The following is a 21896-nucleotide window of genomic DNA, read 5'->3' on the forward strand; positions in this document are numbered from 1 at the left end:
AACTCACAAAACATCCACGTGTTTAAAAGCTCGCTTCTGATTGGCTGTTATTTATTCATCGCGTCACCGGATTGGTTGCACACCTTAGCAACACTGCGCCATTTTTAACCAAACCTTGGTGACGGGAAGATCTGAAAATGAAAATGCGACTTTGTTCGTATTTGAAACCCCGATTATTTTCGCAGAAGATCGCTCATTTGATATGTAGCATGTTTCCGGGGATGATTAAACATTGCAGGGCGGTTTATATGTGATGTGAAAGATTTGGAAAGAATTGTCGGCGCGATAGAGGTAAGGTTGCAACAAGGCCGTTGCTCATTGGACAGCTCGTGTTGCCGAGAGTCAATATGGCGGCTCACCAGGGATGAATTCCAAATAGCGACCTAGTGGATTTGTAGTGCACTAGGTAGCCGGTAGATCACACCGTGTGTAGTGTAGTGGTATAGGAAGTAAGGATGGTATTGGGATTTGGGCGGTTCTCTCTCGGGTGGGGTTATATCAGTGTACAGGCAGTTTGATGTCTGAGACAGTGTTCAGATAAGAAGTCACTGAGGAGTATTTGGAAATAGTTAGGAAGCAAAAACTGTCGTAATGCTAATTTAATTCCTGTTTTTAAGTCGTATTAGCGTATCCCTAGCACTTTGTCCAAAAGCAGACGCTGTTTGGATGTTAGTTTTATAAAATAAATGTCTGTTTTCATGTTTTCTCAGAAACACATGCTCTTAATACTGTAGTGAGGACAGAGAAACTGTTCAGGCTTGTTTTACAATCAGGGGACAAAGTTTGTGTCACAGGGGTCCAGAATTCAAATAGGTTCAAACTGGTTCTTGTACCAGTTTTTAAGTGAAGGACAAGTTAAAGAACAGATAGGCATGTGGAATAGTTTGTATTATAACAAGATTAAGTCATACATGTCAACCTTTGGTCAATCAAACCTGTATAACCAACTTCCCAAATCCGTATTTCCCTTATAAAATCCGTATAAGATGCAAATTAAAATAATTTACCTAAAATTTGAATGATAAGTAACAATGATATACAGGCTTTCGTCTAAACGGGGGAACAGGGGCGCTGCGCCCTCTTACTCTCGGCGTGCGCCCCCTTACCGACTCCGTGAAAACATCCCAGCAACACTACGTGACAATGTGTCTGATCATCAAATACGTTATAATTGCTCCAAAAATATTCCAATCATAGTAGATACACCGCCAGACGGTGCAAAAACAATCCGAATTGGCGTTTTCCAGACTGAGGCGCCATGTTGTTTAGTTGTTTACTTGTCGCGGCTGCTCTCGCGAGATTTGACATGGGTTACATACAAGGTCAGCTGACTTGTAGAGCAAGATTTCTTGAGACTGAGGTGGGGTTTACATTAGACCGTATCAGTGGATCATCAGATTAACGTTTTTAAAACGATTAGTGTGCACGCAGCAACACCAATACATGATTCGCGTGCACATAGCAATGCCAATACACAGATACGCTCGGCTCCACAGGCATCCTGCGCTCCAAATCACTCCGCCCTGAACAGCGAGTGCCCTCTGGAGGGTGCGCACTCCGGCCCTGCGCAGCTCACAGAGCGCGCGAGTGAAGTGCACGAGCAGTGATTCGGGACTGAGCCGCTGTGTGTGTGATCTCAGTGCATGTCGGGCATGCGCGTCACTTACCACTTGCAAGTGGAAGGATGGCAAGCCTAAAGACAATCATAACTACACAATGGGCAGTATTTGCAGTATTTTCATACTTTTATACTCTTTAATGAAAGGTGATACAAGGCAGAAGTCTGCGCCGTTTTTCAGCAGTCGCGTCACATGACCAACGCCAGCGAATCAGGAAGGTGGATGTCACAGTGACGTTGTCCAATGACGACGTCAGCTAGAGCTCAGCACAGCGTATCCGCGTATTCTCAATGTTTACACAGCACCGGACCAGACACGATCTGGATTGAATACGTGGACCCTGGCGGATTCCCGTTTCCCGGCGTTTCCAGGTGTTTTAATGTAAACGGACAGTGCGTCCGCGAAGAAAACAAGACAGATATGGTCTAATGTAAACTTGGCCTGAATGACCTTTCACCCACCGGCGCGGGAGCTTTTGACAGAAGTAGTGCGTGAGTTGTTTTTGTTGACACTTGGGCATTTAAAGATGTCATCCCGCGGCACGAAGCGGAAGAAAGACAAAGACTGTCCGGGGCAGAAGAAGATTACTTCTTTCTTTTTCAATATTGACAGACAATTTGTTACAATTTCCCTCTCAGATAGCCTCAGAATGTCCCATTGGAGCATTTTTCAAAGGCTTTGCACGGCGGGGGGGAACGGACAACCGGCACCATCCCCCCCCCGCTTCGCTCCCTCGCCATGGTGAGCGCCCTCATACTAAATTTTTCGAGAAAAAAATCTGATATATCCCAGTAACTTTTTATTCAATATTAATAACAATAAACCTTCAGAATGAATACAAAGTATTTTTCCAGTCTCACCTGTGAAAGGTAATCCCATGTGATCTCGTTTGGACGGTAAACCTGTTGGTACAGTTAAACGCAGCACATGAATGAGGCATCTTTATTCTCGGCTACTGTCTAGACGCTATACCAGAGACGGCTGAAGAATCTCCACTTTGCCACATCCAATATGGCGGCGAGGATGACGTATGATTCTACGCAGAAGGCGGCGTCTGTTTATATGCCTATGACTTCACGGTTGGCGGGATTCTCGCAATGCGGTGCGCGCATGATCAAAAGTGGAACGAAGTCTCGCTACCACAAGATAACGCACGATTTCATAAGACTCTTTACTGGCTGTCTGTGCTGTACAGTACGTTTATCATCGTGGGAATTGATTATAGCTCGAAATAAATATTGAAGTTTTTTTAAAGAATCCGTATAACTTTATTTATACGCCCGTATACTACGTTTATTGAATCAAATCCGTATAAAATACGGACATTCCGTATAGGTTGACCATGTATGTTAAGTGTAGCTTTAAGCAGGGCTGGGAGAAACAAATGAAGTGATTCTCAGAGAGGACTTTTTTTTTTTTGACAATTCAGAATCCACTACTTCCGTAGTGCTTTTAAACATAAGGCTGTAAGCTTTGTGTTAGTTGTCTCTAATATTTATGTCCCAATATCTTGACCACATTTTAGGATGAAAATAATCATTTTAGATATCTCATCTCATTATCTCTAGCCGCTTTATCCTGTTCAACAGGGTCGCAGGCAAGCTGGAGCCTATCCCAGCTGACTACGGGCGAAAGGCGGGGTACACCCTGGACAAGTCGCCAGGTCATCACAGGGCTGACACATATGGGCCTTTTCCACGACTCTTTATCAGCTCACTTCAGCCCGACACGGCTTGCGTTTCGACTACCTCAGAGCAGCACGACTGAGCTCACTTCAGCCCTACTCAGCACCCAAAACTCGCACGGTTTTGGAGTGAGGCTGAAGTGAGCCCAACCGAGCCGAGTGGGGCTAGGGGCGTGAGCAGACACTCCCCTGTGCACTGATTGGTGAGGAGGAGTGTCCTCACATGCCCACACACGCCCCACGAGCACGCTGGGATCTGTAAACACCGTAAACCCGGAAGAAGAAGAATTACGACAAAGAAGAAGAAGCCTTATGCGCCTCGCCTCATCTATACGCTCTTGCCAGTATCTGTTGGCGTTGTCGGTGACAACAAGCCACAGCACCAAGACCAGCAACACTAACGACTCTATGTCCTCCATGTTTATTGTTTACTATCCGGGTCATGAGACTACCACTTAAAAGATCACTGATGTCACTGTTTGCGCCGCCTAACGACATCACGTGACGTCCACCCACTTTTGCTAACTCCACCCAATGTGTCCACCCACTTCCAGCCAGCACGGTTCAGCGCGGTTGTAGTCGAAATGCAACTCCAACAGCCCCACTCAGCTCGACTCAGCCCAACTCACCCACGTTGGTAGTGGAAAAGCCCCAATAGACACAGACAACCATTCACACTCACATTCACACCTACGGTCAATTTAGAGTCACCAGTTAACCTAACCTGCATGTCTTTGGACTGTGGGGGAAACCGGAGCACCCGGAGGAAACCCACGCGGACACGGGGAGAACATGCAAACTCCGCACAGAAAGACCCTCGCCGGCCACGGGGCTCGAACCCGGACCTTCTTGCTGTGAGGCGACAGCGCTAACCACTACGCCACCGTGCCGCCCATTTTAGATATGTTATTTTATATTGAAAAATTAGCTGTCTCGGAGAGGACTTTTTTTGACACAATTACATACACTACCGTTCAAAAGTTTGGGGTCACTTTGAAATGTCCTTATTTTTGAAAGAAAAGCACTGTTCTTTTCAATGATCACTTTAAACTAATCAGAAATCCACTCTATACATTGCTAATGTGGTAAATGACTATTCTAGCTGCAAATGTGTGGTTTTTGGTGCAATATCTCCATAGGTGTATAGAGGCCCATTTCCAGCAACTCTCACTCCAGTGTTCTAATGGTACAATGTGTTTGCTCATTGCCTCAGAAGGCTAATGGATGATTAGAAAACCCTTGTACAATCATGTTAGCACAGCTGAAAACAGTTGAGCTCTTTTTGGCCCTTTTCCACTACCCTTTTTCAGCTCGCTTCAGCTCACTTCAGCCCGACATGGCTCGCGTTTCGACTACCAAAAACCAGCACGACTCAGCTCGCTTCAGCCCTGCTTAGCCCCTAAAACTCGCACCGTTTTGGAGTGGGGCTGAAGCGAGCCAAAGCGAGCCGAGTGAGGCTGGGGGCGTGAGCAGACACTCCCCTGTGCACTGATTGGTGAGGAGGCGTGTCCTCACATGCCCACACACGCCCCGCGAGCACGCTGGGATCTGTAAACACCGCAAACCCGGAAGAAGAAGAATTACGAATTACGAGAATTTCTGAAGCCTTATGCGCCTCGCCTCATCTATACGCTCTTGCCAGTATCTGTCTGCGTTGTCGGTGACAACAAGCCACAGCACCAAGACCAGCAACACTAACGACTCCATGTCCTCCATGTTTATTGTTTACTATTCGGGTCGTGAGACTACCGCTTGAAAGCTCACTGATGTCACTGTTTGCGCTGCTTAACGACATCACCTGACGTCCACCCACTTTCGCTAACTCCACCCAATGTGTCCACCCACTTCCAGCCAGCACGGTTCAGCGCGGTTGTAGTCGAAATGCAACTCCAACAGCCCCGCTCAGCTCGACTCAGCACGGCACGGCTCAGCCCGACTCAGCCGCGTTTGTAGTGGAAAAGCGGCATTAGAGAAGCTATAAAACTGACCTTCCTTTGAGCAGATTGAGTTTCTGGAGCATCACATTTGTGGGGTCGATTAAATGCTCAAAATGGCCAGAAAAATGTCTTGACTATATTTTCTATTCATTTTACAACTTATGGTGGTAAATAAAAGTGTGACTTTTCATGGAAAACACAAAATTGCCTGGGTGACCCCAAACTTTTGAACGGTAGTGTATTAATTTGATCAAAATAGTCTGAAAACTTAACTATGTTTCCAATGATATGGAACCAAATATTTGTTTTATGGTATAAAGAATGATGTAAGTGCATCCCTTTTGGAGCTACCTGTGGTCAAAAAAGCACTTTTTCTAAATGACACGAGTAATTTTGCTAAATATGACACATATTGCCATACATTCACCAAAAATAACGTTATCACCAAATTTTTTTTGCATGGTAAATAGAGCGATCACAGGGCTACAATAAACAACCAAGTTTATTTAGTCAAGCCTTTTGATATTGAAGATAATAAGTGTTAAATGTGATTTTTAGCTTGCGTACCCTGATTGTAAAACAACCCAGAAGTGAGTTTCAGTACTGGTGTTAAAACCTCGATTGTTCACCTTGTTAAAATACCCTTGAAATAAAAATTGTACTGGTTTTGTACCTTAGTGTTACTGATACTTTAGTTTGCTTAGGGAAAAAAATTAAAGATAATAAATTATATAGTATTCCACTTCCAGGAAACCCAGTCACATTTTTGATGACTCATCCTGTACTAGTCTTCTGTTCATCCAATAAATGCTCCCTAGAAGTTTGTGTCCCGCCCCCCTGGGGTGGGTCTTGATCTACATTAAGAGCTTCTTAGAAGTAAAATATTCGTCTGTGGTAGTTTTGTTGTTGTTGTTGTTGTTTTTTGGGGTGAGTTTTCATACACGCTATTCCGTTTTCCAGCCACCTCTTGGTCGAGAAAACAATGGAGGAAGTTGTGGAGGCACTTTTTGTTTACAACATATTTCAATGCCAATATTTTGAATATTATCGACACTATTTAAGGCGAGACAGAAACGGCTACAAGAGCCAAATCAAATTTGAACCCTGAAAAGCTGAGGTCTGAACTCTCTCTCACACACACACACACACACACACATACCAACCAAAGAATATGAAAGAGCTTCAAATGTTTTGTTTGAATGGTGATAAAACGATGATCCCATACAGGTGTCTGCACCCTTGATGGAAATTGCAGGAACAGATTCATTCTTTCCAAATTGTGAGGGTGTAGATAATTTTGAGTGAGCTAGGATTTGGCATTTTAGTTTCTGTCATGCTCACAAAATGGCAAGTACACAGCAAACTCTTTTACTATGAACTTTCGCATATAACGAACTAAGTCGGTGTCTTCTGCCTTTTAATGACAATGAGTCAGAGTCTAAAAAAAAAACCCCACATCACTGATCCATGCGCTCCTCTTCCCACCAGAGACAAACAATAAGTACTCAGGTCCGCAGTCAAATTAATAACATGTTCAAGCCATAAAACAAAGACTTAAGAAGCTTCGCTTAGGTGTCAATTCTAAACAGTTATCAAGAACGGTAACCAAAGGATCTATAAAAGGACAAAATGATTGCTGACATCATCGGTGTCGTTTGCAACACATGAATGAACTGAATGGTGAAGATTTAGAAAACTATGGCAAGTCAGTGGGTGGATATTGACACGATACACTAGTAACCGCCGTCATTTCCATCACAGACGAAGAAAGCATCATGATCCTTTAAGGCTACATCCACACGACAACGGCAACGAGATTTTTTTTTTTTAAATATCGCGTCCACATGGGCAACGGATCAGTAAAATATCAGGTACATATGGCAACGCTTGCTGAAAACGATGCAATACACATGCCACACCTCTACGTGCGCTGTAAGACGGTCCCATCGGAGACACCAGAACAATAGAAGAAGTAGACGCATGCGCATAAACCCCTTCTTCTGTAGCATCAGCCACATAAAGTTTTGATTATTAGTCAGTAGCGTAAAATAGTATTTATTGTCTAAGACACTTATTTATATTTCATGTTAAAACGTCTATGTAAATTAATACATAGAAAGCCTGGCCAGGCGCTGAACGTTCTTCTGCCTTCACTTTAAGAGAAATTCAGGACGAGCATGAGCCTAGGTTCTTCCCTGTCACTGTCACATGCACACCTTCTCACTCCCTATCCTATGGATTTAGTCCCTTTAAATCACGTGCTCGTTTTTTGAATGGAGACGCGGAAAGAGGAATGAACGGGGGTAGATGGAGAGAGAGAGGAATGAACGGGGGTAGATGGAAGCTGGTACGCCAACATTCTGAGATCCTCCAGAATTCTTTAATGGTCCGGAATAAATTGAATGCTACATGTTGATGGATTACTTTGTTCTTCTACGCCCTTTTTGAGGAATGTATTGTCGGACTTAAACCAACATCTGAAGAGGTGAGATCGCTCCTTTTTTTTCCCCTATTTTTGCTGGTGGGATTGTCATGTGGTTGTGACGTCATCGTAAACAAATCTGTTCTACTCATCCAGACGACTTCGCAACGGCGCCGTTGCCAGATTTTTCCACTCTGGAACCCGTTCTCAAAAGATTTTGTTTTGGGGCACCCAAAACGCCGGTGCCGTGTGGACGCCAGGCCGAAACGATAAACAATTGTATCAGATTCACCTGAATCGCTTGCCGTGTGGACAGGGCCTAAAGGCCAATTTATGCTGACAACCCAGTCCTCGCAGATAGCGTCTGCATAGCCCCCCCACCTTCGCAGACGCTCTGCGCGCACCTCCCAAAAATTGTGACCACCGCAACAGCGTCGCAGACAAGAGGGCTCTGATTGGTCCACTCTACATCCGCTGTACACGCACTTCCGCTTCCCTACTTTCCCGGTTTGGTTTGTTTTCACGACCGCCATTTTTAAAAACATGAGCGAAGATGGAGCAGCACGAAGAGCGGTTGATCGAGGAAGTACGTACATCCATAGACATAGGATGTCTGTGCGTACATCTATACGACTCCAGTTCTAGTCATTATAAGTAACCGGAGGATAAACACTCCACTAACCACACCCACCAACTACTCCTAGCGATTTCGCGACTTCGCGCCCCCTTGCGTTGTGGCGGTGAATAACATCGCGCACGCCTATTACTCCCCGCTCAACGATAAATTACAACTGTCTGCGAAAAGCTATCTGCGAAAGCCTTGTCGCAAGAGCATGCAGAGGCCTTAAGTCAGTCAGTGAACAGTGATAGACATTTAAGTCATTGAAGAATAAGCATTACGTTACAGTATGTAACATACAGTCCAGGATTACAAGTTTCTTCGGCAAGTAAAATTGATCGGACACCAGTATCGTACTGTCACAGCTTGTGTGCTGGGGTAATGAGGAACTGGGAGACAGGTGCGACAGGTCAAGGTGCGAGTTTTTTTTTTTTTTTTTAATCTTTCACTTTTCAGTCACTTTAGGTTTTGCTCATACACACACGCAGCATGCATTGGGGAACACAGCTCTCTCGGTCTCATTACTAGCCATCTGAAAGACTCACAGAGACACGTTAATAGAAAGCCAGTGATTCAACACCGGTGTAACTCATCACATGTTACCTGCTGGTTCAACCTGACGCCTCCCCGTTCACAGCCGACACTCGACCACGCCCTCGCTGCCACACGTACTTTTACTGACTGAAAGTTTACAATATTCGCATTATTTTTATGATCTTAAAAAGATCCTTTACTTTGTAAATATGTATAAGTGAATTAAGCGTAAATATAAATTAAACACGGTCTTGTTTTATGTAAGAGTGAGTGTTTGGTGTGACAAGTGAGTCCGTTTCAGTATTGCAGACTACTCTGTATAAGGAGCTATTTGGACGTCTGTCAAGGAGTTCGTTATAGCGGGGTTGCGGTGTGATCTTAAAATCGTGAAATTAAGTTTAAATTTAACTGGCGTATCACATTATCCAAACTGAAGTCGAAACATTCTTCATTACGGAAATTATTTCTGAATCATCCGAGTATCTTCTGTGGTATTTGTACAGAACTTGTCCAGTGATGGAGGACATGTATGAGGAAACAGATGTGAAGGTGAGTGAAGAGGTGGAGAGCTGTTGTGCGTTAGTGGACCTCACGTGCTCATCTAAGAAGAAGAGAAGGACCAAAGCCATCACAGAACATGCCGAGAAACACAAAAAACCCAGGTAAAACATACCAGCAGCTTGAAACTCTTTCCGTCTATTTGGACTTTTCAGTTGAGCTAGATGTTAAAGGAATACTCCAGTGTTTTACAACTTTAGCTTTTTATCTACTATATCTGTAATGTATGTGTGACTGTCGGAGACAAGAATTTTGACATGTTTCTCTGTACTGAAAAAAAAGAAATGAGTTTATTTGAATCTGGCTAAAGGGCATTTGATGAATCGGTAAATGTTCATAATATTTAACTATAGTGCTAATAATTACAATCTACAAATAAGTCATGAGAGAATATCTTCCCAAAGCTGTTTATTAAACTTTCAAGCACTGGAGCATGACAGTAAAAAGCAGTTCGAGTTACCGATGCTTTCCAGAAGATTCTGTAGTGTCCACCCTCCATCACATAATTTTAAAGCGAGACAGCCTTTCGATTTCATAAAACCGGTGAAATTTAGTTCCCTCTGAAATGTGGTCATTGTGATGTATGTTTATTTCTGTAATATCTCCAAATATCAGGCCATTCTGTGGCTGGGAAGTTATTTAATTTGAGAGGATTAAAGCAGGGCGGCACGGTGGTGTAGTGGTTAGCGCTGTCGCCTCACAGCAAGAAGGTCCGGGTTCGAGCCCCGTGGCCGGCGAGGGCCTTTCTGTGTGGAGTTTGCATGTTCTCCCCGTGTCCACGTGGGTTTCCTCCGGGTGCTCCGGTTTCCCCCACAGTCCAAAGACATGCAGGTTAGGTTAACTGGTGACTCTAAATTGACCGTAGGTGTGAATGTGAGTGTGAATGGTTGTCTGTGTCTATGTGTCGGCCCTGTGATGACCTGGCGACTTGTCCAGGGTGTACCCCGCCTTTCGCCCGTAGTCAGCTGGGATAGGCTCCAGCTTGCCTGCGACCCTGTAGAACAGGATAAAGCGGCTACAGATAATGAGATAAGATGAAGATTAAAGCAAATAATGTGCATGAAATCGCTCGCTTCACGCAGTCAAGCAGACCGAGGAAGTCCGTGTGCGCATGCGCAGGTTTACCACCTTCTTTTTCTTCTTCTTTTGGGTTTTACGGCAGCTGGCATCCACAGTGTTGTGTTGCATTACTGCTATCTACAGGTTTACCTTTGACCGTGCACTGACAGTTCCATCATTCTGTCGCTAAACGAACAGCTGATTACAGGGCAATTCCATGTAAATGTCAACCTCACAGGAGATCCCAAATTTCAAACTAAATAAATAAATACATACATACATAAATATTTTGATCACCTAATATGTCACCGTCAGTCTTTCTTTCTTATAATGTAAACCCCAAGCTAAAATCAACTTTGATCATGTACAATTCTATATTATTGCCACAAGCCACAGAAATGTATGCTAAAATCCACAAAACAGCAAAACAATAGCCATCCTAAATATTATTTAAGAACTTTGATAGTTTTAGCTGATATTTAGAGAGTTTTTCAAAGGGTTATGCTGATTTTTCTAAACTTATGCCATGTCTATTTCAGACCCCGTCCACACGTAGCCGGGTATCTGCTAAATCGAAGATGTTTTTCTACGTTTTGGCCTGTCATCCACATGAAAACACATCAAAAACAAATATTTAAAAAAAACTCGGGGCAAAGTGAAGATTTTTGAAAACTCCGTGTATGCCTTTTCGTGTAGACAGAGATAACCGGAGTTTTGCGTTTTAGAACGTCACAATCTGCGCCAAAAAATGACGACAAATCTGCCCTGACGTAAACGTGCGACCTTTGTTTACTGCAGAAGCCAGATTAAGCATGGACAAAGAGTAATGGATCGGAGGAGTGCCTTGAAAGCGTTAATTATTGTGCAGGTGCTATTTACATGTTTAATTTTAGAAGCCCAACTACTGCTCCAAAAACAGGGTCAATATGTCCACATATTTGCTTTGACAAGATTCCCAATCAACGTTTTCTTGCGTCTTTTGAAGTTTATACTCCAAAATTGTGTTTCGAAGCAATTCTGTCTCCGAGTCTGTCCAGACGAACGAGCTTGGCGCCATGTTTTATGTTTAGGCGGAAGTGACGCCAACAGAGGGCTATTCTGATGTGATTAGGGGGTAGGATTTGGGGAAATAATGCCATCTACAGGTTTGGAATGCTTATGAATGTGATTGAAAACGCAGATGTTCGGTTATGTGTGGAAGGGATTTTTTTCGAAGACGAGGTGGTGTGGATAAAACGTTTTTATAAACGGAGGGGGGGAAAATGTTCGGTTTTAAAAATACCCGGCTGGGGGTGTCGTGGCTCGGGTGGCTAAGGCACCATGCCGTGGATCCGGGGACCCGGGTTCGGTTCCGGCCTGAGGTCATTTCCCGATCCCTCCCCGTCTCTCTCTCCCGATCATTTCCTGTCCTGTCTCTACACTGTCCTATCCAATAAAGGTGAAAAAAAGCCCCCAAAAAAAAAAATCTTAAAAAAAAAAAAAAATACCCGGCTACGTGTGTACATGGCCTCAGACGCGTCACATCCATAACGGAATTTCGTCACATCCATAACGCTGACTTTTCCTTCCGAAACTCTGCATGAAATACAAAATATTTTAAACAAAGATTTTTTTAATATTCACCTTGGACCCCTCTATCAAATGGATCTCTCCATTTCGACATTAGGTTTACAATTTCACAGAGTTTGATAAAAACGTACAGTCACCCAAGAAAAGTGATACTTTTTCGGTCACATCCATAACGCATCTTTTATTGGCGTTTTCTGGCATGCCCTAGATGTACTATGGGAATTGTTCTTGTTCTATCACTTCTCCAGTATGGTACAGCCTTAAAATATGCAACACCTGTTTAAATACTGGGAGACAATAAAACATGCACTGGGTCATTTGTTGCCATTTTGAGTTCAAGTGTCACGTCCATAACGCTGAATTGCTCTACACCGAGGTGCTCGCTGACCACTGATATTTATTAGTTTGGTCCTGCATTTCCTTTTCTTCGTATATAACATAACGTCTTTTCTTCTCGCTTTCCGTTACTGTAGTCGGTCTTTGACGTTTCATTCGCACACTCACGTCCTCCGTTTTTCTCTCCTGTTTCAAATTTGTATCCTACAATGCCTTGCGCGAACGGAGAAAGCCCACCACGTCATGCATGACATAGTATCTTGAATCGGGTCATGGTGAAGCAGGAAAAAATAGCGGAGAATTTAGGGCCACATGGCCCTAAATTCATTAATTGTTCGATTAAAAAAAAAACTAATAAAATTGTAAGCCTGTGATTCGAATTCAGTAGCTTTCGGTCCACTAAACAAAAATAATTAGGTGTTGGGGGGGGGGGATTTTTTTTATGACCTGAACTTGAAAAAACTGAAACGCAGTATAGCTTTTAATGTTTATAAGTGTACATTCTACATAAATATCTTTCAACAACTGCCCTTAGCTGTCCATTATAAGGGATTTGAGAGTAAAAAGTGTTTGCTGAACTCATTTTCATTGCAAAGAAACATGCTAAGACTGTCATTCCAGGCAATTCCACATATGCCACAGGTGCGTTTATAGGGATTAGGTTGAAAAGTGCTGCAGTGTCCCTTTAAGGTGACTGGAAGACATCTTGGTGCTCAGCTGAGGAGTCACCTTGACTCTCTGCAACTAGTCATGGTCTGTTTCCTGTAGGTCCGCCTACCTGCTGTATTACTTTGACGTGCATCAGAAGATGCAGCAAGAGCACCCGGACATGCCCCAGTCTGAGATCAACAAGCGCATCAGCGACAGCTGGAAGAGACTCACTGTCGCTGATAAAGGATATTACCTGGAGAAGGCTAAGATGGAGAAAGATGGCGTGGACCCAGTAAGTCATGAAGATTGTTGAACTAAAATTTAATGAAGTTGCTTAAAATGGCACCTGGATACACGTTTTCTGGCTTTCGACAGACTACACAGTCATCAGCTTCTCAAGACATCCCAGGCTTCCGGAAAATTCTGCCAAGAACCGACTACGTTCTCCTCCCGAAGACCTCTGTGGGGGAGGACAGGCCCGGAGCTTCTGTGGACATCTGTATGGAAGGTGATTCCCCTCTGACTCTGGGTAGTGAGGTGGAACTGGTGGAGCAGTGCGTCACCGTAGAGCCTTTAGCTGAAGACGCAGTTGTGCCTTTGAGTAGATCTTCGGCACTCCAAGCAATCCTGCCACAGTGTTCCACCTCGACTGGAAGATTTCTGACTTTCCCACAGCATAGCCGCCAGTCCACTAGCCTGGTGGTGAAGGAGGATGGAGGTAGGGCTTTGGGCAGAGCTTACGACATGGAAGTGGATGAGGGGTTTGAGGGCGTGGCCACGATTTCATCGGTCAAAGCAGAGTCTACTCATCTGGTAGCCATCATACCCAGTCATGTAAGACTGTCATCCCAGCTTTCTTTCCAGTCCAATATTTATATATTTTAACATGAACAACTAGGTAAACATTGGGTACAGAAATTAGATATCTATCCATCCATCCATCTAGCTAACAGTTATTCCACGAAATCGAGTCGTACATGAGCCGATAGCCGACGAGGCACGTAGCACCAAGTTGGCTATAAGCCATGTACGACGAGATTGAGTGGAATAACTGTTTTATTCTATCCACGTTCACTGGATTTTGAGAAACGGAGCATTTTTTATTTTTTGCAAATTCGATAAATAAAAGCTTCATACAAAACATCCGACAAAATCATTTCCGCTTGGGTGGACTTCTTAAAAACCCATCCATGGCTGCACGAATTGATTTTTGTAGGGGGTTTTTTTTGGGGGGGGGGGTAGAAAACGACATCTTGCTGTCGTGCCGAGGTATAGAATAGCTTTAGATGTTTATTTAATTCTTCCTTGGACATTTCAGTTTTTTTTTTAACTTTTCAAACTTCTTTGAACTTTTGAACCGGTTTAAAAAATTCAACAAATTTTAATGCTTAAAAATGAAGAATGTAATCAAACCGGCGAAATGACAGGAGCAATTTGTGAAAAATGCAATAATAATTCTTGAAAAAAATGTTCTTACCATCAAATACTTTCATTCCGTATTTTGTTGCTTTTTTTTGTATTTTTTGGAGGTTTTGTTTTTGAGTAGAGTTTTTATTTTGTCCTCGGTTGGTTCAGCAGCACGCTCCGCCATTTTGTTCTTCTCTACTCATGGTATATGAGCTAATAGCCTAGTAGTAGAGTAGCCAATCAGAGCACACGATTGCTCATATCCAGTGAATGTGGATAGAATATATTATATATATCGTGCAATGATAAATCAAGATACAAATTTATGAGTTCAATCAGTGAAATAAAAAGTGAATTGTGATAATTATCAGGCTCCATAAATTCTTAGTTTTTCCTAGCTGTTATTGTGTTGTTTTGACAGCAGACGTAAAATAACAAATTGCCGGAATACATATGACTTCACCCGAGGTGGAAGTAACGCAGCTCGAATGCCTATTATTATGCCTATTAGCTATTTTAATTAACAGGCTGTTGTATTTTATTTCAGCCTTTACAAATGAGGGCAAATAATTATTGTTGGTTATTAAGAAAATTAAATAAAGTTTTTTAATATAACAAAAGGATCATTCAAGTTGATGAAGAATAGAAATGGAAATAAGCGTTGCATTTTTTTTTTTGTTAATACAATTTTTCATTTTTATTTCTCAAAAATATTGTAGCAAAATCAAATCGTGAATTGGGTGAATTATTGCATGCCTATTATACAGTAATTACATTCAGTTTTGCTTTTCATTTTGTGGGACCATGTGGCCATGGAAACAGTCATGTACACAGATTAAAATATAAAATTCAGACAATTTACGTTAAAACAATGAATTCTGTCATGATCATATATAGGCTACGTTCACACTGCAGGCTGAAGTGACTCAAATCCGATCTTTTCGCCCATATGTGACCTGTATCCGATCTTTTATTGACAATATGAACGACACAGATCCGATTTTTTCAAATCCGACCCAGGCCGTTTGGATATGTGGTGCTAATTCCGATTCCTATCCGCTCTTTTCATATGCGACTTCAGTCTGAACCGCCAGGTCGCATTCATCCGACTTACACGTCATCAGCAAGCCACAAACGTCACTATTCTGCGCTGAAGTAGGCGGCGGGTCTCTCAAAAAAGTTACAACAACATGGCGCATAATCACGGGCGCAGATAGAGGGTGGGACTCGTCCCACCCAGATTTAAATTCACCTCGTTCGGTCCCCCCCACTTATAGGGAGGAAAAAACGTCTATGCTGTCTTTCTTTGCATAAGGCAAACCTCACGGAAAAATCAAAAGACTAATTACCATTCGGTTTATTGAGGTGCACGGCAGTGTATACATAGTTGCAACAACTCACATAAAACAAAACAAAGACTGATATTCGGTTGGTTGAGCTGCGCAGACTGCACAGGTTGCGAGCTCGAGCTTGGTTGCTATGGTAACCCACAAGTTTGACCGGCATATCGGGGTTGGGGTTGGTTTGCTGGCAGCTTTGTCCCCCCAGTTTTTTGTCCCCCCCCCAGTTCAAAAAACGTATCTGTGCCCCTGCGTATGACATCAATGCGAGGGACGCTTTGGGCTGTGAAGGTTCTGAATCTTCTCAATGGAAGGACGCAGAGGTTAGGGAGCTGATTTCCATTTGGGGGGATGCAGCTATTCAAGCTAGATTGGATGAGTCATACCGCAACTGGGCGGTTTTACTTCCGTAAACACTGGCCATGCTCACTGCGTGTGACGTCGTCGTATCCTGCAATGCGCATGCGGAACACTTTTAGGTCGCTTTTCGTTCATACTGAGGATCACATACAAGTCGCATATATTTGTTAATGTGAACGACCTCACAAAAAAATCGGATTTCACAAAAAAATCGGAATTGAGCATTAAGCCTTGCAGTGTGAACGTAGCGATAGTAAGAACATTTTATAACATAGGCTGACAGTGGTGCTTGAAAGTTTGTGAACCCTTTAGAATTTTCTATATTTCTGCATAAATATGACCTAAAACAACATCACATTTAAAAAAAGAGAACCCAGTTAAACAAATGAGACAAAAATATTATACTTGGTCATTTATTTATTGAGGAAAATGATCCAATATTACATATCTGTGAGTGGCAAAAGTATGTGAACCTCTAGGATTAGCAGCTAATTTGAAGGTGAAATTAGAGTCAGGTGTTTTCAATCAATAGGATGACAATCAGGTGTGAGTGGGCACCCTGTTTTATTTAAAGAACAGGGATCTATCAAAGTCTGTTCTTCACAACACATGTTTGTGGAAGTGTATCATGGCACGAACAAAGGAGATTTCTGAGGACCTCAGAAAAAGCATTGTTGATGCTCATCAGGCTGGAAAAGGTTACAAAACCATCTCTAAAGAGTTTGGACTCCACCAATCCACAGTCAGACAGATTGTGTACAAATGGAGGAAATTCAAGACCATTGTTACCCTCCCCAGGAGTGGTCGACCAACAAAGATCACTCCAAGAGCAAGGCGTGCTTTAGTCAGCAAGGTCACAAAGGACCCCAGGGTAACTTCTAAGCAACTGAAGGCCTCTCTCTCATTGGCTAATGTTAATGTTCATGAGTCCACCGTCAGACGAACACTGAACAACAATGGTGTGCATGGCAGAGTTGCAAGGAGAAAGCCACTGCTCTCCAAAAAGAACATTGCTGCTCATCTGCAGTTTGCTAAAGATCACGTGGACAAGCCAGAAGGCTATTGGAAAAATGTTTTGTGGATGGATGAGACCAAAATAGAACTTTTTGGTTTAAATGAGAAGCGTTATGTTTGGAGAAAGGAAAACACTGCATTCCAGCATAAGAACCTTATCCCATCTGTGAAACATGGTGGTGGTAGTATCATGGTTTGGGCCTGTTTTGCTGCATCTGCGTCAGGACGGCTTGCCATCATTGATGGTATAATTCAGAATTCATTGTTCCAGCGAATTCTAAAGGAAAATGTCAGGACACCTGTCCATGAACTGAATCTCAAGAGAAGGTGGGTCATGCAGCAAGACAACGACCCTAAGCACACAAGTCGTTCTACCAAAGAATGGTTAAAGAAGAATAAAGTGAATGTTTTGGAATGGCCAAGTCAAAGTCCTGACCTTAATCCAATGGAAATGTTGTGGAAGGACCTGAAGCGAGCAGTTCATGTGAGGAAACCCACCAACATCCCAGAGTTGAAGCTGTTCTGTGTGGAGGAATGGGCTAAGATTCCTCCAAGCCGGTGTGCAGGACTGATCAACAGTTACCACAAACGTTTAGTTGCAGTTATTGCTGCACAAGGGGGTCACACCAGATACTGAAAGCAAAGGTTCACATACTTTTGCCACTCACAGATGTAATATTGGGTCATTTTTCTCAATAAATAAATGACCAAGTATAATATTTTTGTCTCATTTGTTTAACTGGGCTCTCTTTATCTACTTCTAGGACTTGTGTGAAAATCTGATGATATTTTAGGTCATATTTATGCAGAAATATAGACAATTCTAAAGGGTTCACAAACTTTCAAGCACCACTGTATGTATTGTTGTTTTTGCTATAAAGGAGATGCATTGTGCAGAGTTGTGATTTGAATCAGATATGAGTTTACAGTAGTGTGGAGACATGACACAGCATTTCATTTGACATTGGACAAAAACCTAGAGCTTTGTGCTGACAGAAGGAATGCAAAAATTGCTTAAAGCAATATATATAAAAGCGCGCTGGGGGGGAAAATGCAGTATGTTTCTGGGGTTTTAATGAACCTTTGTTATTGTGCAGTATATATTTTGAAAGAGCACTAGTTTGTCAGTCACAAACAATAATTTGATTTATGTGTTAACTTTGTATTATAATTAAGCATCTTTTGCATTACTAACTAAACGTTTATATGTTGATTTTCGTATTGTATTTTTTAGGAGCTGGTAGAAAACAAAGTTGTCCCTGCAGTCAACCCAGTAATGATGCTCCCCTTGGTGAACCACGCCAAACCAGAGCCTAAGCCCTCCTTTAAACTAGTCAGTAGTACTTCTAAATGGTTCTTGCTGAATTCTTTTTTTTTATTATTATTTTTAACATTGTATGTACTGATGAATTATGAAACTATCATTGTCCATCCATAGTTGTCTTTAGTATAATTGTACTGTGTAATCTTTAAAACCCTGAGCTCTGATTCACTGTCAGTAGTGACGCATTTGACTTCTGGTTTCAGTCCATAAAGTACACTAGGAGGGGTCGAGGCTATTGTAGCACTCCTGGATGCTCTTTCTCCTACGTGACTCGCCATAAACCTCCTCGCTGTCCTGACTGTGGACAGCACCTCGGTGGAAAGTGGTTTCCGTCCGTGAGTCAATCCATCTCCTCAATGTTACTCATTTGTCTTTCGAATGAAATAACAAGGTGACTTGACGTAGTCCTGCTAACTACTAGCTCCGTGTTTGATGTTTTGGCCCATGAGTCATACACGCAAAGGGTTTTTAGTGCATCTGGCCATAAGCCCGATGAGCTGTTCCCATGGCTCAGCATCCGTCGTCCACAGTTCAGTTAAATCGTATTTCCTCCATCAGTTCTACACAGATTTCCGTTCTGATTGTTTTGTTTGAAAGAACTCATCACTCCGCACAAAACCTGGTCATTGTTTTGTCAAATATTTTGCTAACGAGTTCATAATTAGGCCAAATTAACGAATTTTCCAGGCCTCTCAGTAGAATTTTATCTCCTGTCTAATTTCTCATCCGATTCCAGTTCTGATTGATGTTTGTTTGTTTGTTTGTTTTGGCTAGATTTTCCCATAAGGAACAAAATTTGTTCATTTGTTTGTTGATTTTCCTGTTGTAAACAAGTTGTTTACAAGTTTGTTTATTTTCCAGTCCCCCCAGGATTCCGCGGGCCTTTTTTGTGATTGTTGCGGGCTAAAATGTCTGATGTTGCAGGGGGGTTTTCCAAAAAATTGCGATGAAAGTTGCGGTGCTTTTTAGGTTTTTGTTGCGATTACATTGCAGGAGGAAGTGAAAGTTGCGAGAAATTGTTGCGATTTTCTCTTTTTGTGATTAAAATTGAGTGATGTGTTAAATATTAAGTTATTACTGAAAAACTATCGATTAAAAAAACAAAGACACTGAGAAATGGTCCTATAAACAACTTTACCAATATAAAAGATTAGCAGGACTACAAAAATGCAGAAAAATAGGCTTTACTTACTTATCCAAATGCACCTGTTGGTTCAAAAGTTAAAGTGCAGAGAACCTCACAGCACAACATGAAGTTACTTTAAAATATAATATAAATGCCTCAGCTTTCATGTAAGAAAAAAACTATTAATACTAGTACTGTGTGCAGGCAGTCTCTCCTGAAGACTAAATTAAACAATAATTATAAACTAATAAAATAAATGTCTCAGGCTTCATAGAAGAAAAAAAAACAGTTTGAACAGAATCTCACAGTATGATGCTGAAGCTGCCTAAACAATGGAAAATAAAATACCATTTTGGCAAAAATGCTGGCATCCATTAATTTCTTGTATTAAGTAAAAAAATAATGTAAAGTGCACACAGTCCTTCACTGTAAACATAGCACACTTTCGGTAACAGAATTTAAGCCTACATAAACACTGACTCGCACATGCTGCTTCTCTTGAACGTATACACGGTAGTAAGGCGGAAGGTAGTTTGTCGACGTCACCTCAAGACGACGCCAACGGTTGGTCAAATTTGCGGGAAAGTTGCGGTGACTGGATATAATTGCAAGACCGCCCTGAATTCGCGGGGATTGGTTGAATTTGCGTTGAAGTTGCAAATCGCAACATCGCGAAATCCTGGAGGGTCTGATTTTCAGTTTAAGCGTATCTCCTCCGTCAATTCGCCACGGATTTCCATTCCGATTTGTTTTATTTGAAAGATCTAGATCTTCTGTACAACACTTGGTCATTGTATTGTCAATTTTTTGCGAACAAATTAGTAATTAGGTCAGCTTAACACATTTTCTTCTCATTTATTGAACAAATTCAGTTCTGATGGATGTTTTGGGTCGATCTTCCTTCAGGGAACAAAATTTAGTCCTTTGTTGATTTTCCTGTTGTAAACAATTATTCGTGGAGGTTGGTCCTCGCTCACATTTTCACATTTCAGTTCTGTTTTGGTCGTCATGGTTGTTTTGATGGCAGGCCAGATGAGCAACGACATCCTTGACGCTCTGGTTTTCAGGGTTCGTACAGTCATGGAAAACCTGGAAAAGTTATGGTATGTGATTTATGTCGTTTTCCAGGACTGGAATACTCCTGGAAACACGAGCACCCTGGAAAAGTTATGGAATTTATCTGCCTTCCTTTGTGAACAGACAATGTGATTTAAAATTGGTTATTGTATATTGTAAACAACTTATAATAAGAAAATCATGCGTGTTGATTTGATTAATCAGCCAGTGCGGAGATCATTACTGATCCGCTTTTTCCCCCTCTCCGGCCACTGTTCATATCATGTGTGACGTGCGTTGCCTAGATGCAGTGTAAACTTCCTTCAGTCTTTAGATCAGATCGTGTGGCTTGTACTATGCCAAGAGACAAAGTACACAATGCCAGGGAAATGTACATTTAATAATGTCTGGCTTCATGCCGAAAAATACAAATCGTGGTTGGAGAGGGTAGAGGACCCTGGAAGAGCCAAATGTGTCTTATGCAGTAAAATATTCGACATAGCTAACATGGGAGAAGCAGCTCTTACTAGCCATGCCAAAGGCGCTAAGCACCAAGCTGTAGTCGCTGCCTGCCAAGCAAACTCAATCGGCAGTTTTTTTTCAACCTCACACGACGACACCCACATCCACGCTGACATCTACCTGCATTACTGCCACTTCGTCTTTGAGACGAGGAACGCTTTCAAATACTGTAACTAGAAATGACTCACTTACTGCGGAGATATTCTGGGCGCGAAAGGTAATCAAAGCTCACTACTCCTTCAAGTCGTGTGAGGATACAGCCCAGTTGTTCCAGGCCATGTTTCCCGATAGTCAGATAGCCACAAGATTTGCGTGCGGTGAATAGGGTTGCAAAGGGGCGGAAAATTTCCGGAAAGTTTCCATGGAAACTATGGTACGGGAATTTTGGGAATTTTCAAAAAAAAAAAAAGCACTGGAATTACGGTAATTTAGGGGAATTATTTAATTATTTTATTAGAAAATTTTATATATATATATATATATATATATATATATATATATATATATATATATATATAAAATATTTATATATATAAAATCATCTCATCTCATTATCTGTAGCCGCTTTATCCTGTTCTACAGGGTCGCAGGCAAGCTGGAGCCTATCCCAGCTGACTACGGGCGAAAGGCGGGGTACACCCTGGACAAGTCGCCAGGTCATCACAGGGCTGACACATAGACACAGACAACCATTCACACTCACATTCACACCTACGGTCAATTTAGAGTCACCAGTTAACCTAACCTGCATGTCTTTGG

At 42.2% G+C, this 21896-nt stretch overlaps 1 protein-coding gene across 2 annotated transcripts in view; it reads left to right on the forward strand.

Annotated features, from left to right (window-relative positions):
• Positions 1-97: 97 nt before the first annotated feature.
• The window catches only part of hmgxb3 (HMG box domain containing 3), a 70954-nt gene continuing 49155 nt past the window's right edge, over positions 98-21896 (forward strand). Inside the window, exons 1-7 of one of the 2 annotated variants that reach the window (XM_060915199.1) lie at positions 98-291; positions 7002-7111; positions 9319-9477; positions 13106-13280; positions 13364-13822; positions 18344-18442; positions 18637-18768. In XM_060915199.1, coding sequence (XP_060771182.1) covers positions 9332-9477; positions 13106-13280; positions 13364-13822; positions 18344-18442; positions 18637-18768 — 1011 coding nt within the window. In that variant the 5' untranslated portion in view covers positions 98-291; positions 7002-7111; positions 9319-9331. The remainder of the gene's footprint in view (positions 292-7001; positions 7112-9318; positions 9478-13105; positions 13281-13363; positions 13823-18343; positions 18443-18636; positions 18769-21896) is intronic. The other variant, XM_060915198.1, reaches the window with a different exon arrangement.

Source organism: Neoarius graeffei, chromosome 2 (assembly GCF_027579695.1).
Source record: "Neoarius graeffei isolate fNeoGra1 chromosome 2, fNeoGra1.pri, whole genome shotgun sequence".
Lineage (NCBI taxonomy): Eukaryota > Metazoa > Chordata > Actinopteri > Siluriformes > Ariidae > Neoarius > Neoarius graeffei.